The sequence below is a fragment of the Coturnix japonica genome, chromosome 15 (genome assembly GCF_054131305.1).
Source record: "Coturnix japonica strain WE chromosome 15, WE-NBRP24, whole genome shotgun sequence".
In the NCBI taxonomy this organism is placed as follows: domain Eukaryota; kingdom Metazoa; phylum Chordata; class Aves; order Galliformes; family Phasianidae; genus Coturnix; species Coturnix japonica.
The window spans coordinates 11544951-11560656 of NC_140677.1; the positions used below are offsets into that span (position 1 = coordinate 11544951).

The 15706-nt window shown below is 35.2% G+C and overlaps 1 protein-coding gene across 26 annotated transcripts in view; it reads left to right on the forward strand.

Moving 5' to 3' along the window:
• Window positions 1-15706, forward strand: part of ERC2 (ELKS/RAB6-interacting/CAST family member 2) — a 360031-nt gene that overhangs the window by 62068 nt on the left and 282257 nt on the right. For all 26 annotated transcript variants that reach the window (XM_085516429.1, XM_085516432.1, XM_085516423.1 and 23 more), the window contains 2 exons: window positions 8526-8600; window positions 15475-15630. In XM_085516429.1, coding sequence (XP_085372555.1) covers window positions 8526-8600; window positions 15475-15630 — 231 coding nt within the window. The remainder of the gene's footprint in view (window positions 1-8525; window positions 8601-15474; window positions 15631-15706) is intronic.

The following is a 15706-nucleotide window of genomic DNA, read 5'->3' on the forward strand; positions in this document are numbered from 1 at the left end:
AAATAGATGTATTTTGGTTGTATGACCAGTGATGATGAGGTCCATGGGAAAGCGGTAGCAGTGTGCAGGCTGGCGTATCTCTTCATGCAGGGGGCAAGTGGGAAGTGGATTGGGGTTATCTAAATTGTTTTGGTTTACTTCCTGTTGCAGAAAGTTTGCTACATCTGACTGTTAAAAATGTTCACACTCCAAATTAATAGCTGCTTTTTCTAAGCTTCACATGGAAGATATCTTTGTGTCTGTAAGACTCTATGCAAGCCATCTTCCTTTGTACAAGTCAGCAAGTTGGAATAGGGAGCTAAATTATAATTTCTGTAGAAACTGTGATAATGACTTGACTGGTGTATAGCTGCTAAGTTGACAATCTCTTATGATTTCCACATGCACCTTTTAGAAAAAGAAATTCAACAAATCATTATTGTACTGTGTCCAAATAATAGTTTAAGTTGTGGCATTTTGCTTATGTTGTCTTCCGCCTTCATTTGCAAGTCTTTAACTGTATGTAATAGTGGATAAAGATTTTTAAAAATGAAAGTGTTACCAAAGTGTAAAAGAAAAAGTGAGTGGTTATGTTCAAATGCGTGAATGATGGGATTCCATTGTGAATCACAAATACTGCAAACCTAGTTAACAGCAGTCTATTCAGTCTAGATGCTCAAGCGGTGGGCAGAGCAGACAGCTGCCTTGGTGGCAATCTCTCTCCCTTTGTCTGTGCTGAGAAACTGTGACTTGTCTGCTCTGAACCACAGTCTTCTCATCTCCCCGTCTGCACAGGCTAGGGCTTAGAATGTCTGGTGAGTGGCTCCCTTCCTGTGACTGATTTCTGCCTCTGATCTCTGCACCCCTAAAAAAGGAATGTTTCCTTCTATTGTTCAGCTCAGTGTTTCTTCCCAAAGCCTGAGAGGAACAGGAAGATGAATGGGGTTTCTAGAAAGAAAGAACGGGCAGGAAGGGGAAGCTGCTGCTTCTAGGATATGAACTGAGATCCCTGCTGGATTGGCAATGAGAGAAAATGAGATTGTAGGAAGAAAGGAGGCCTGGGAATGGCAGAAAACTCTCAGTCCTTCTTGCAGAAAGGACTTCTTTTCTTCTTGCAGAAAGAAGGACTGAGATCTCTGAAAGCTGTGAGATGGCTCTGCCTTTATTTAGAAATAAAGATAACAGTTTAAAATAGCACTAACTATAGGTATAGACATGGAACAGTCTATACCTATATATATATAAAAATATATAAAATATATATAATGTAATTTTTTCTCAGTATATTAAAACATTTTTATTGGTTTACCTGTTTTCAGCCCTTCCTTAAACCCGACACCTAAGATTACAAAATCCTATATTTTTTCTCTGAGGTAATTTCAGTGCCTAATAATAAGTATAAAATGGAAAATATTAAGTAACTTTTGTTCATGTTTGCTGCAGCTTCTGATTGTTACATAGTCTGCTTTTTTTCCCCAGTACATAATGTAACTTCATATGGCAGTGTGTTCCATATCCTACATCATCATGTAAATTTTCCAGTCATACGCAATTTACATCATCACATGAATTCCTGAGGTTCTGAAAACTCTCCTTTAGGGTCTGATTTTAATCAAAACAGATAATCTCTGCAGTTTCTGTGGAGAATCTTCTGATTCACATCTTTATAAAGGAAACTAAACCTTAGATATTTATGGTATTTATGTATCAATGATATATGTGCGCTGATGCTCAGCAGAGTAGTTTGTAATCTGTCCCTTAGCCCCTGGGCTATGCATATTCATGTTAAGCATATACTACAAAAATGATTGTTTGAACTGTGTAAGAAAGTGGTGTCCTACTGTTTATTTTGCCCCTGAAGTTGCTTAAAAAAAAAAAAAAAAAAAGAAAAAAAAGGAAAGAGTAAAATAAGGACAGGACATTTTTCAGTTCTGGGGTGTTGTTGTTTTTTTTTAATTAAGATAAAAATGTAGAAATGAAAGAGGAAACTTGAACAGATGATTTCAAGTTACCAAGCAACAGAGCTTGGAGCAAGTTTCCCAGGCGATGGAGAAAGAATTGGAGTAGGTGCTAAGTGGATTTTCTCTTTTGTATGTGAACATTAAAGTTCACAAACTCTTGACAGATTTCAAGGAATGATAAGCATTCAGCTGGATAATAATGATTTGTACAGTTTGTTTACTGCATAGCTGGAATGGTTTACTCTAAGAATTGTGGACACGCAGTATAGATGACATACAAGTGCTAAGTAAAGTCTCGTGATGAGTAATTTTTGTAGGTGACACTGATGATGTTTCCTTTGCTTCAGTATTCTTAGATAAAGTTAGCTCTATTTTACATTATTCCAACTGAAACCCAGGCCTGTGGTGATACGTTGTGGCTCTTAACAGAATATAAATTTGAGTAGAATGTTTGTAGATGGCTTTAGAGTTCTAAGGGTTTTGAAGATAGTTTTAGAATGTTCAGTGTTGCTTATGAGATTTTTCTTCCTAACAACAAAACAAAACAGAAAAATAAAAGTGCTGAAATTGTAAGAAATGTGATCCATCTCTTATGCAGAATTATGTTAATGCTCTCATGTTACTCTCTGCAATATACTTCCATAACCTGTAAACTGTATAGAAATTTGATCAATCAATGGTTCATTTTACTACTATGTTACCCATACAAGTAAGTACAGTTGTTTATTTCAAAGTATTATGTTGCACATGGAAATTTTATTTAGTGGAGAAAGCTGATCAAAGAATATTCATGTTTACATGTCATGCAAAGACTGACTGCTATAGATTTTAGTGTGTAGATAATATATTTTTTGGTGTTTATTTTATCTTCACATATATTAACTGCTTGGGAATGTGCAGATGATAGTTTCCTGAATATGTAAAGGAGATAATTTTGAAATTTTTTGAAAGCTTTGATATTCCATTGGATGACAATGTGAGAACTATATTTATAATTAAGTTTTAAAATACAGATCTATTTTTTTTAATGATTATGTAATATGACAACAGTAGCTTCCCATGCTGGAGATACTAAAATCTAAATAAAAGATAATGAGTGTGAAAAAGGATAAATCACATTGTAGTAAGCACTGGAGTGCTTGATTGTGCAGAGTTAACATAAAGTACAGAAATAATCTTAATTATCTATGTTTACATTTATGATTAACTATTCAATTTCAGACTTAAATTAATTTTCTTCCAATTGTCACATACTTGTTGCTTGTTACCAAAACCATTAGAAAATAATACTGGCCTTTAAAGGCATCCAGTTGCTTCCTTTCTTCTCACATGGGAAACTCAAGACCTTTTATAATAACTGAAGTATTTGAAGAACAGAGTAAGTCAGATATTTAGAAATGAGAGAGTATCTTTAGTGGGGAGAATAATTTGAGTGGAATACTGAATTGCACTTACATCTCAAAGACTGTAAAGGTGATCCATCTCTTATGCAGAATTCAGAACCCTGGTCATGATTGAAGTTGCATAATTCCAGTTCTGAAGAAGGTTCAAATATTACCACAAAACATAGCATTAAAATACTATTCCAAAGAGCCAAGAAGCTCTTTGGAATACATTTGAAGTATTATTAACTCTGATGTTTGTTAGCTTTGCGGATTAGGGCCTGATGTTTAAATACTAAATAGCTTATACCAGCAGTAATTTTAAATGCATGTAAGTAAAACCCACTCATATTTAGGAAAGCACTTCCTGGAGAATTAGGGAACCAAAAATCAAACCCATAAATTACTATAGCTTGTGATTTCACCGAGCCAATGTAAATGGGAAAAAAAAAGACAGTAAGGGATACACTAGAGGGTAGGTTAGAACAATGATTACAAAGCAGTGTATCCATTAATAATAATTTTAGTAGATATTATTAGATGCTCTTATGAAAATACACTTTTGAATATTAAAAAAAAGTCCCATGGCAATCAATCTAAAGCATTATTGCAACATGGCAGAGTGTATGCCAACACTCTTCCTTGGTCAGCACAGACTGTTTACAGTGCTACTCTGAAAAGAATTGAAGTTTTAACAATAAAAAATGAATAAAATTGATTTATACAAAAAAGGTGAATTGTATATCTTGCATTTTAGCTTGTTCAATGTGGTTTTCCACACAGTTTTAAACTTTGTATATGCCTTAAAATGTAGAGGAAGTGTTCTTGTTAGGATGTTCCCTGTGCTTATCTGCATCGTGTAAGTGATGATTTGAAATTTATTTTCTGATTATAACTGTCTAATACATATGAATAGAGAAAACTATCAAAACGTTTCTTTCTTTGAATATATTTGTGAAGCAATAATAGTCTTTATGTTTTGAGAAACTATTTTGGTAAGAGAGAAAAAAAATACTAATCTTGGGCAAAAATAACCCAAACCACCAAAAGACAGGATCTTCTAGATATTTTGTTCATTCTACAAAGGAAGTAACAGTCAAAATTTCTGGTGAAAACAGAAATTTTCATTTCAGGAAACATTCTGTGTGCTTTCAATTACAAACGAAATTATCCCTCGTGCATTTCAAACTTCATACACAAATTACTTTTTTGCTTGAAACCTTTTCTATGTAGTCTCTTTCCAGAGGACACTCTTCTCTTATGACAGCATGCGTGGTTACTTACATACGAGTCAACATCTGAGTTTCTAAATCTCATACTGTTTTCCCTTGGAGTCTGTCTTTAGGCACACTGGTAGAACATGTTGTAAGTCCTTGTTTTATGCATGAGTTCAAGAATAAGTGGATATATGATCACTATAAAACAAAAACAAAACCCTGAAAAAACTACAAAACCAAAAAAAAAAAAAAACCCAACAAAAAAAACCCCAAACATTTTTGTAGTGTTCTAATTAAGTATGATTTGTTTTACTGTTCCATTTTCTTTCTGTTCTTTAATCAGTAAAAGACTACTGCTTGGAATGCAAGCACTCACTGACTGTTTCATGGGTTGGATGACATCCCTGAACTTCCTCTTTGTCTACAAAAGTTCTTCTTCATTTTAACACTCTGTGTTATGCTATTTGAGGCTGTTTTATGTAAATACAAGGCAAAATGTTGTACTGCACCAACAGTGTTGAGCTAACATTTTAAGACTTTCCGTTCACTCTCATCTATTCAGGACAACAGACTCATTGATGTCTTAGCAACCATAATAAAATAAACCAGAGACAGAATGAAAGGAAGATCAGGTTGTAGCATCTTGGCTTTCCTCCAGCCAAATGATGAAATGTCATACAGCAAAGCTGGAATAAAAAGGCAGTTTTGTTTCGGCTTAAAATTAGTATTATGTTAATAAATCTGATACTGTGTAGTGTAGGTGTTGAATGGTTGATGGTAATGAGAAAATCTTACAAGGTATTGTTGTCAGTTTCTCAAGAAGGGAACAGAACTCTTCTTACATCTGTTTCCAAGGAAGTTTCTAACATGAACTGCCTCTTTTTGGTGTTTTTTTTTTTTGGTGGTTTTTTGTTTGTTTGTTTGTTTGTTTTTGTTTTTAATGTTTAAAGTAGTAGTAAAACTGTGTGCTGAAGTTTCTTGAAACCAAGTGAAATACTACTGTAACATTTCAGAGACATGTGAAAGGGGAAAGCAACAGCCAGTCTTGATTTAAGACATTTTTTTTGGTCTAAAATTAAGAATATTAGAGAATGTGAAGATCTAATTACCTGTCAATTTATTGTAGGTATGTTGATCATCCTGACAAATAACCACCATTACAAAATCCCAGAGCTGATTATGTGGTGTGGGCATCTCATTATGCAGAATTATAATTAATGTGCATATAAGAACTGGTTACTCAGACATACTAGCAATTGCAGTGAAACAATTGTCAGGGGCTGTAATGAAAGTGTAATTTCAGAAATGAGTATACCTCTGAGATATTAGTGGTTTAGACCTTGATGGTTACAGAATTGATGGCAAAAGTATTTCATCATGGATATAAGTGGCAAGAACTCCATGTGATTGAATGCCTGTGTGGGTGTCTTTTTTTTTTTTTTTTTTCAGTTTGTGTGGATTTGTTTTTCTGTTTTTGTTGTTGTTTTCTAAAAACAAACCAAAACAAAAAAAATTAACCATCACCTCTAGAGTCTCATCGGGCTCTGCAGGATTTTTATTAAAAGAAATGTAAAAGATAGGGCAGTACCATTCCAACAATGATGTAATGGATAAAAATCTGGTTTGAAATTTGAAACCGTTCAGATGACCTCGGACAGTAAAAAGATCAGTATAAGTTATCATAGTCATAAAGTGGTAGTATGTCTGAATCAGTACCCCAAAAGTATATACCCAAATCAGTACCCCAAAAGAAGAAGCATACGCAGAATAACATAAATTCAGGAACTGAGCCTGGTGGGAGTCTGCATACATTTGAAACTGATTGGAAGAAAACCCCCACAAAATAATAAAGTGGGAGCAATATTCTGATCTTTTCCAGAATCTTCGTCTGCATCATTTTACCATTAGGGATAGGAAAGAAAAGCTTTTAAATCAGCCAGAATCAGATTGATTCATAAAGCAAACAGGAAACGTATTATGAGGCAAGGCTTCATGCTATGATAGACATCTAGGGATACTCATCGTTGGCAGTCTATTCGTCTTTGGCTTAGGGGGTGGAAACTCTGGTTTGTCTCCCTGGGTAATGTATGGAATCCTGTTAGAATTCCAGCTCAGTTTATGTGGCCTTGGGGAGCAAAGTCTGATCTTAAAATTAGCTGTAATTTTTGCTGATCAGATAATGGTATGACTGGCCAGCTATTTTTTCCATGACTTTTGTAGGAGGCTCTTATGACAAATCCATGACATACTCATATTTTTTTTTCTTGAACATTATGCATAGGGTACTTATTTCATCTGAGATAACCAGGGGGTGGTGATTGGAAGACTCCCTTTGGAAAGGTGACTTTCAAAGATTTTTCTATTTAAAATGTGGAGAATTAGTTTTAAATACAAAAAACAAGGTGAACACACCATTCAGATATGCTTTCTTAAATGACCAGTGCAATAACAGAAATTTACTGCTCTCATGTTAGAAATAATATGCATATATTTATTACTGAAGGTAATATATGTAATACTACAAAAACATCTCAAGCCTGCAGACTTACTATAATAAAGGTATGCATTATGACACTTGCACCTAATTCAACTCCTGCAGACAGTGCTGTGTTTTAGCAGTTTTAAGCAATAGGCTGTTTCAGGTTGGAATCTATTTTAGGTGTTTGTCTAAACATTAAGTTTTTGTATATCCCTTCCACGAAATCTATGGAGAATGAGCAAAATAGAATAGGCAACACAGAATATATCCAACTCTCTCTCTTCTTTGGAAGAGGATTTATATTTCTGGGGATTCCAAGACGTTTAGTCATTGACTAAGTTATCACTGTTAGCTACTGTAAAAACACTGAATGTTTGCAGTGTGTGATGGTAAAGAGAATTAGGATCATTACATGTCTTTTTTTTTTTTTTTTTTCTATTTTTTTTTTTTTCTGTCTGAATTTATGAGGAGGATCTGGAAGAAGCAAGGTTTGGAAGACATAATAGCTCAGATTCTGGGATGAGCTTAGCTGTATTTGCAGTGAATGAGCCCAGCTACCAGGCTTAAACATGCAGATCATGGTCATGAAATTAGTGCGTGCATAGATAGCACTGCTGTGCAGGAAGAACAAGGTGAAAATGATACCTGCCTTGGTAGCTTTGTCCATTAGAGGTGACCTGTGCATGGCTAAATCTGTCCTGTTTCACTGCTACTTTCTTATTAACTGCTCAGTTTGCGTGAGAGGTATAGATTCTTAAAGTACGACATTTCAGGACAACTCTGCATTGTTCTGTGTCGATATGCAAACTTTTAACCGAGATACCTTGAACAACGATACACCTCCTATGTTTTGTAAGACTGAATGATGCCAGCTTTGCCCTCACTTTTTGTGAAGACCAGTAGAAATTAACTCTGTTAATTGTATGCTTTTTGTAACAATTAAAATCTATTTTCCTCTTATATGTGGTGTAAGATGCATAAAGAATAAGTGAAAATGAGAAAACCAAAATGTAATAGCTGCACTCGAGGGTGTTGCATCAACCCACTATATAATTACTATCTTTTAAATGTCAAATTTAAATATAATGTCTTTAAATGACTTATTTCAGGTATTAGTAGACAAACCAAAAGAGAAGAATAGCAACAGATTCTGAGTGACTCCTGAAAGCATTTGATTTAGTAGCACAACTGAGTGGATTAAATTTTGATATCTGGGCAGAAACAGCAGTATTGTACTTGGACTGAGAAATTACTTGCTGGCTTTGTCACAGTTGATGTTAATTATTGATAGGGGTTTCAGTAATAGCGCATGTGCCAGCAGAGTTGACTGTAATATAAGATAGGAACTGCAGTGATGCTAGAAGGATTATAGAAAGGGAAGCACCTGTAGCATTTGGAGTTGCATGCTCTGACCATCAGACTTTTGTTTTGCTGCAATACATTCACAAGTGATTAATATAATGGAAAGATGAGTCGTCAGGCTTATTTCTATCGTGTTCCTCCACAGGAATTACATAGAAGAACTCAACTTCAGCCTGAGCCAGCAAAGACGAAGGCTCTTCAAACAGTTATTGAAATGAAGGTATAGTGTTTGCATGTTTTCCTTTGCATTATTTTTTGTAGCTTAAACTCATGTACTGTCTCTGGCTGGAATGGAGTTAATTTTCCTTGCAGCAGCCTGCAAGGTGCTCTTTCAGATTTGTGATCAAAATAGTGTTGATAACACCCTGATGTTTTAGTTATTGCTGAGATATTCTAGCACAGCATCAGGGCTTTCTGTTTCTCACTCTTCTCCCACCAGCAAGTGGATTGGGGTGAAGAAGCAGCAGGATGGAAGTAGAGCCAGGACAGCCAGACCCTGCTGACCCGAGAAATATACTATAAGTCATGTTCAGCAGTAAAACTGAAGTGGCACAGCATTCAGAGTTATGGCATTTGTCTTTAATGTGTGCTTGGTTTTGGAACAAAAATAGCATTTTTAAGCATCGTGAAAATCTGTGAAATCGTAGTGAGAAATCTCTGTAAATGAAGACACACTTCAGCCACAAGGATTGCAGAATTCTATGTGATGGCATTAAAAATGGAAGTTATTGTTATCTGTGCTGATAATTTACTGAGTGTTTGGTGTTGAATTGGACATTGTTCATGTCCCTGCATTAAATAAGTATTGTCTTTGGAAAACTGTATTTGTGATTTGCCAGAACTGACAGTGCTATCTACAGCCGAGTCAGAGTAGAAGTATTGGTTGGTGGTTAGCCGTGTATATCAGATATTAACTCAACTTTTTGTTTGTCAGTAAACTTCTCTTATAAGTTTTATTTTATTTTTATAATCAGACTGACAATTCCTCATTCTACAAATTTCTTGGCTCTCTACAACTTACTGAAATGTTTAAAATGAATGCTGAGAATCCACTGTCTTTATTTTGTTTTCTTGCTAAGACCTGGTTAAAAAACAGGCACGGCATTGTTTTGAGTAAGGATAAATGAATATTCCTTTTTAAAAGACTCAAAATTCAACATCAAAATGCAAAGCAAAACAAAGCGAACAATATTCCTCCCAGCCCAACAACAACAAAACAAGACTAACCAGCCCCTTCCCCCCCCCAAAAAAATACATAGTTTCAGGAGGGCTGATAATAGTTACTGATGATTGTTATTTACTCACTGTTTTACATCCAACCTAAGGAAAGTATTAATTTCGTCAGCAGAGTGATGCAACAAAATGTGATGAAACAACTATCTTAGTCATAAGCACAGTTTCCTCTTTTTGATGTATAATATTACTGAAATGTTTTGTCTTTTATCCCTACAATAAAGAAAGAGAAAAAAAAAAAAGCTTATTTGAAATGGGAAAACTGATATTTTCACATAATTCCCTGAATCTGGAATCTGTCTTGAAGAAAAATACCATACACAAGATAATCTGTGAGTTGGCAGTGCTGTCTGAAACACACTAATGTTGGTCTTTCATTTCAGTCTTCTTAAAAGGGAGTGCAAATTAAAGGCCTCACTTTGCCAGTGAATTCTGTTAAGAGCAAATGAGTTCAGCATGTCTGGACATTGCAGTAAACACACAGTAATAACAGCAGCAGTACTTTCTAAATGCTGTATCTGCTTTTTAAATAATCCAATTAGCTTGGATTATATGAATAGTGGAGAAGGTGCATCAATTTTGGTATTCCATATTTTTTGTGTATTTCCCTTGGACCTTCATTGTTTATTCCAGTTAAGAAGTCTGTATGAAATTTAGAATGTGTGTTTTTGCAAAATCTTGTTATCTTATGTATATGTGAAATTAAGAAGCTGGCTGAGAAACCAGTTTCTTGCTATTATTTTTCAATTTTACAAATTTAAAACTTTTGGGATATTGAGATAGAGGGATTAGAATAGTTTATGGTCTTCCATGTGGATTATCAACAGTGTAGCATTTATGTTTTCAAAATAATTTGCAATTCTGCTTTGTGTACAAAAATTCTTTGTAAAGGATGAGGAAATAGGGGCCAGGATGGGGACATATACGCAATATAACAATATAATGATATAGTTAGAACTACTCTGCCAGCGCTTGTTCATGAAGACTGTCTTTTCTATTTGTGTCTCAGGAGAGTTTAGAGTGCTGTGATCTTCTGTTTTATAAAATCTGATCTTTGTAATAATGTAATAATTGCCAGGAATGAGGTTGTAGACATGATGCAGAGCTGCTTCTGGGCTCTGACGCACATGAGTCTTTCTTTTCCTATGACTATACTTATCTTTGGGGTTGCCCTGGTCTAAAATAGGCCTAATATTGAAAAGAGAACACATGTAGTATGTTGAAATTCACATGTCTAAAACTCAGTTTTCATTACATATTCCAGCTTTGGAAAGCTTGCAAGTTAATTTCAATTGTTTTAATCCAGACAACATTTGTTTTGGAAAAAATCCCCACAAAAACAAAGAAGCTAAACATTTGTTTTAAATGATCAAGCACTGAAGCAATGATTTCCCTTCAGCGTCGAGTGTAGAAGGAGGGAGATGCTTACCCTCTAATATAGCCAAACATGGCTGTATGCTGCCCTGTGCAGAGAGACCAAGCAGGGAAGTTTGAGTGTTGTAATTGATATACAGTGTTGTATTGAATCAGAATGAATTAGGAAAGGCATTCTGACTGGTTTTCCTCACTATAATGTTATAAAGACCATAAAGTCAGTGAATTATTCTCATCTGTTCCAAAATGAGTTTCTTAGGCGATTTGTAACTAAGGTAGAGAGCAAGGAAAAGGAGGTAGGCAACTTAAAGGTAGCACAGAATGTGTCCTGGCTCTAGTTCTGTGACCCCGAGGGGTTGGAAATCATGATCCCTCCACTTCTTCAGCACCATAGATGCCAACAGCTGCTATGAGAACTTTTAAAGAATACTTTTCATATAAATAACTCATAGCTGTGGAGCTTGGTGTTAGGTTAGTCAGTTCCTATATTGTAAAGTGTAGACTTCTCTTACACAAGTAGTTATTGAACAGTTGCCTACAGTTCTGGATATATTGCTTGTGGTGTACAGATGACATGAAATAGGAATTATAGTACAGGAATTTTTACTGACAATTAGGCATGTAAAAAAGACCTGGTTTAGTTGTTTATAAAGCACAGAGGATAATAGTCGGTTAAAATATGTAATAGAACTTTAAGTTGAGCCACTGTTAGATAATAAGTTATATTTGTTGTATTTTATACAAGTGTTCTATAAAATACGAAGGGCAAATTCTACCTTGCCTCCATCTCTAAGAGCTTAATATGTAGCATAGGCAGAGTTCAGTTACATTTGGCGCAGGCACCACGACTACTGAAAGGATGCGTTTTCTTTTAGTGTTTGTAGGTTAAAAAAATAAGGTGTTGATAATCAGGGAAGTGTTCAGATAGGAGCCACCAGAATGTTTAAAGTGATGATTGGTTGTATTATAATGAATAACTTCAGTTTAGTTAAGTATAGAGCCAGAGCCCTGCAGACAGACCAAACTGTAGTCTGTATACCTACATGAGATATCTTTTATACAAAAAAGAGGCCTCTCCAGGCAGCATGTGGAGGCTAGAGATAGCAAATATACACTAACATAAGATGCAAATAAATATTTAACAGCATTCACGTGATTTTATTACTTGTGTTGCACAGAAAGCCAGGCAAAGGCTTTTTCTTTATAACTGTTGCACGTGGCTTTGTAACTACAGATATGCATGATCAAATAGCATATTTTTTTCTCATGCCTTGTCTTTGTTTGCTAAAGCATAAAACAAATCTGGTGTATTGAAATGTATTCCTTGAATTGGCATTTCACTCATGCATAGTTCCTTGTATTTTATTTGTAGGCAGATGGCAGATCACTGGGATTTTTTATTATGATTCATATCCAAATTTTTTACTATTCAAAATTGTTTACCAGTCAAAAAGAGTGAAGGGAAACATTTTTCATTAGTTCATTCTTCTTGGAAGTATTTCTGAACACCTGAATCAGGTCAAAATTTGAATATCTTTTTCATATATTTGCACGCATATACCAGTGATTCTGAGAGAGCAAATCAGAAATAAGATGACTACTGATAAGGCATGAAGTGCAACTGCAGAGTATTGACTATTATGAAATTTATATAATCTAGCAACATGAGCTGAAGTCTTTAAAAATAGTAAACTGTAATTCAAAATATTTATGGTTTACCTTAATTGCAGAAAGAGCCACTTTTATGTATTGATCCAGCTGTGATATTTCAGGTATGGATTTGGTTCTGAAAAAGTGTGTTATGTATTTGCAGTGCAATATACTCCTATTCTTAAGACTGCATGAGCTTTCACTTTCCTTTGTCTTTGAAAATAAACCTCAGTATTCTCCATATTAGTTTGAAAAAGTTTATAGTAAGGCTAGTTGAATATAGAGTTTATGCATATGGGCATTTATTTGCAAGTTCTAGTTGAATATAGAGTTTGTGCGTATGGGCATTTATTTGCAAGCTCTAGTAAAGGTGATTTTTCATTTATTTGCTGCAGATTCCTTCTAGAATGCCCTACAAGTATTACAGGCAGAGTTTATTAAATGTATCTGCTATTTGAAATTATGTACGAGTAACAATTGGATTGAATTTATAAGTGAAGTTGAAGCATTACTCAATGGAAACTCATTTGTAGTGGCACCCTCCTTTGTCTTGTGAAATGTGGTTTTCTTTGTTAGCATCAGGACAGAAACCAGTTGAGCTTTGTCTTCCAGAAAGATGGAATTCTGTTCGGCCAAGGATAGATAAAGCCCGACCCTCTCTTGCAGACTGTCTGTGACACTGTTTAATAAAGCAGATGAAGTATCAGTTACTGTTGGAAGAAATGAATAGTCTTACCAACAGAGATTTAGGGGGCTTGACTGAAAAAATGCAAAATTGTGGAGCGCAGAAGATGTTTGTTAGTACCACTTAATACCAGGCTGCCTCACAATATTGCTGCAAAGGAATCTTCTTTGTGATTCAACAGACTAACTTAGTTTGTTAGAATGCTGCTAATGCAGATAAGCCGTAATGGTTTGAAGGAAATATGGCATCTGTTCCTACTTCAGTTCCTGAAAGTTTGCCAGACCCCGTGCCACAACAAGAACTGACTGAATGTATTTCAATTGAAGTTTACTGTGGGAAAATGCTGATTCAGTGGAATCAGGAAATTTTTATGTGCCTATTCTGTCAAAATTTTCAGTGAAAGCAAAGCTACGTGACTTTCTGTCCAGCCTGTAATCCAACCCAGCTTCCTCTGTGGCAGTAACCAATGGGAGCTCCAGGCTGCCTGTGCTGTCCTTGAGCTGTGACGTTCCTTGTTTTCCAGAAGTTGTGCAGACAGGAAAACTTTCAGGTTTGATAGGCAAACCAGCAGCTTCTCTGCTGTATTTGCAGAATTATCAGTTTGCCTCAATGATAAGTGGCTATCTATATTTACCAGGTTTCAGATGCACATATATTTTGTGACCATTTTGTATAGCTGTGAGCAAGTTCATATCCTGCTATCCATTTCAAAGCTGTTTTCTTTGCATTTGCACTCTGTATTAGGATAGACTTGTTTGCTGTGGCTTTGACTGTGTGATGGAACAGAAGTGTTGAAGTGCTACAGACATAGTATAGTGATTTTCTGGCGTTTTCTATGGAATGGTTTTTTTCCCTTGCTAGTTGATCACCCATACAGATAACTTGGATACAAGAATACTGTGGGAAGTTGTGTCCAAAGTCTTGCTAGATCTGAGGTGAATGACATTCACCATTCCTTCTTCATTGACAAGCATAATAATCATATCTATAAAGGCAATTGGGTTGGTCAGGCATGATTTACCATTGGCAGATTGATACTGACTGTTCCAAAATATTATCACCTACATGTGATGAAAAATATTGTCCAAAAGACTTCCCAAGGTCTGTAGTGAAGCTGTGCATGTCATTCAATTAATTTAATTCTTGTCTCCTCTTAAGATGAGAGCAACATTTGCCTTTCTCTAGTTGTTAAGAGTCTCTGACAGTTCTGCCACGATATTTCAAAGAGAATGGCCTTACAAAGACATTAACGAGTTGTCTTAAAACCATTGGAAGTCCCATATTGGTCCTAATTGATAGTTCTCCCGGTTGGAGGAATCATTTAATTTTTTTCCCTCTTTTCTATTAATATATATATATGTTTCTGACTCTCACTGAAGAGATTTATTCAATTTCCAAATGACTGGCAACAACATCAACAAAATCACTGGATGCTGTCATTGCTGTGCTGGCACATATGGCAACTATTGTCTGTGATACAGAACTTTTTAGTGGTCGTGTTTTTTTTGGGTTTATTTATTTTTGAGACTTATAATAAAAAGTGCTAAATCTCCTCTTGGTGATGTGGCGGAGGAAAACTATGTGAGAAAACAACTTTTCTTCCCTATGACAGCAGGCAGAAGTACAAACCCTGATGAATTTTGCACATTGCCTTAGGCCATCACACATAATCAAGTGTCCTATCTTCCTCCAGTTCTGATGGACAAGCTTCTCTATGCTAAACTCAGCCTTGGTGATTAAGAGCTTGGAATTATGGCCGGGCCCAAGTGGTTAGGAGTATAAAGAAGATATGTCATCCATATGCAAGTACAAATTATAGGACTTCCATTTTCCCTTCTTTCCTAGCTGTGGAGGAACGAAGAGATGATTCTGAGCAGGATGTGTTCTCTATAGGCAGTACAATGTAATGTTGGATTGTACTGTTTTTTGTTTTTTTTTTTTTCTGAGGAAAGAGATGTAAAATCTGTATTACTTTAAACAGATTTCAATAGAATTACTTATGGCTTATGACAATGCATATACAGTCTGTATTTTTACCACCCATTTTTACTGTCTTTATTATTTGTTATTTCTGTAGGTACAGAAATAATTGTATTATGTCTTAAATACAAGATTCATATCATTTTCAATATTCTTATTTTGTATAATATAGGATACAAAAATAGCTTCACTTGAGCGCAATATAAGAGACCTGGAAGATGAAATACAGATGTTAAAGACAAATGGAGTTCTGAATGCAGAGGATCGAGAAGAAGAAATCAAACAAATAGAAGTTTACAAGAGTCACTCGAAGTTCATGAAAAATAAGGTAAACTCTATTAATATCTTAACGGTGTTTTAATAATGTGAACAAAAGTTTTAACCTAGACCCTTTCCAGCACTAG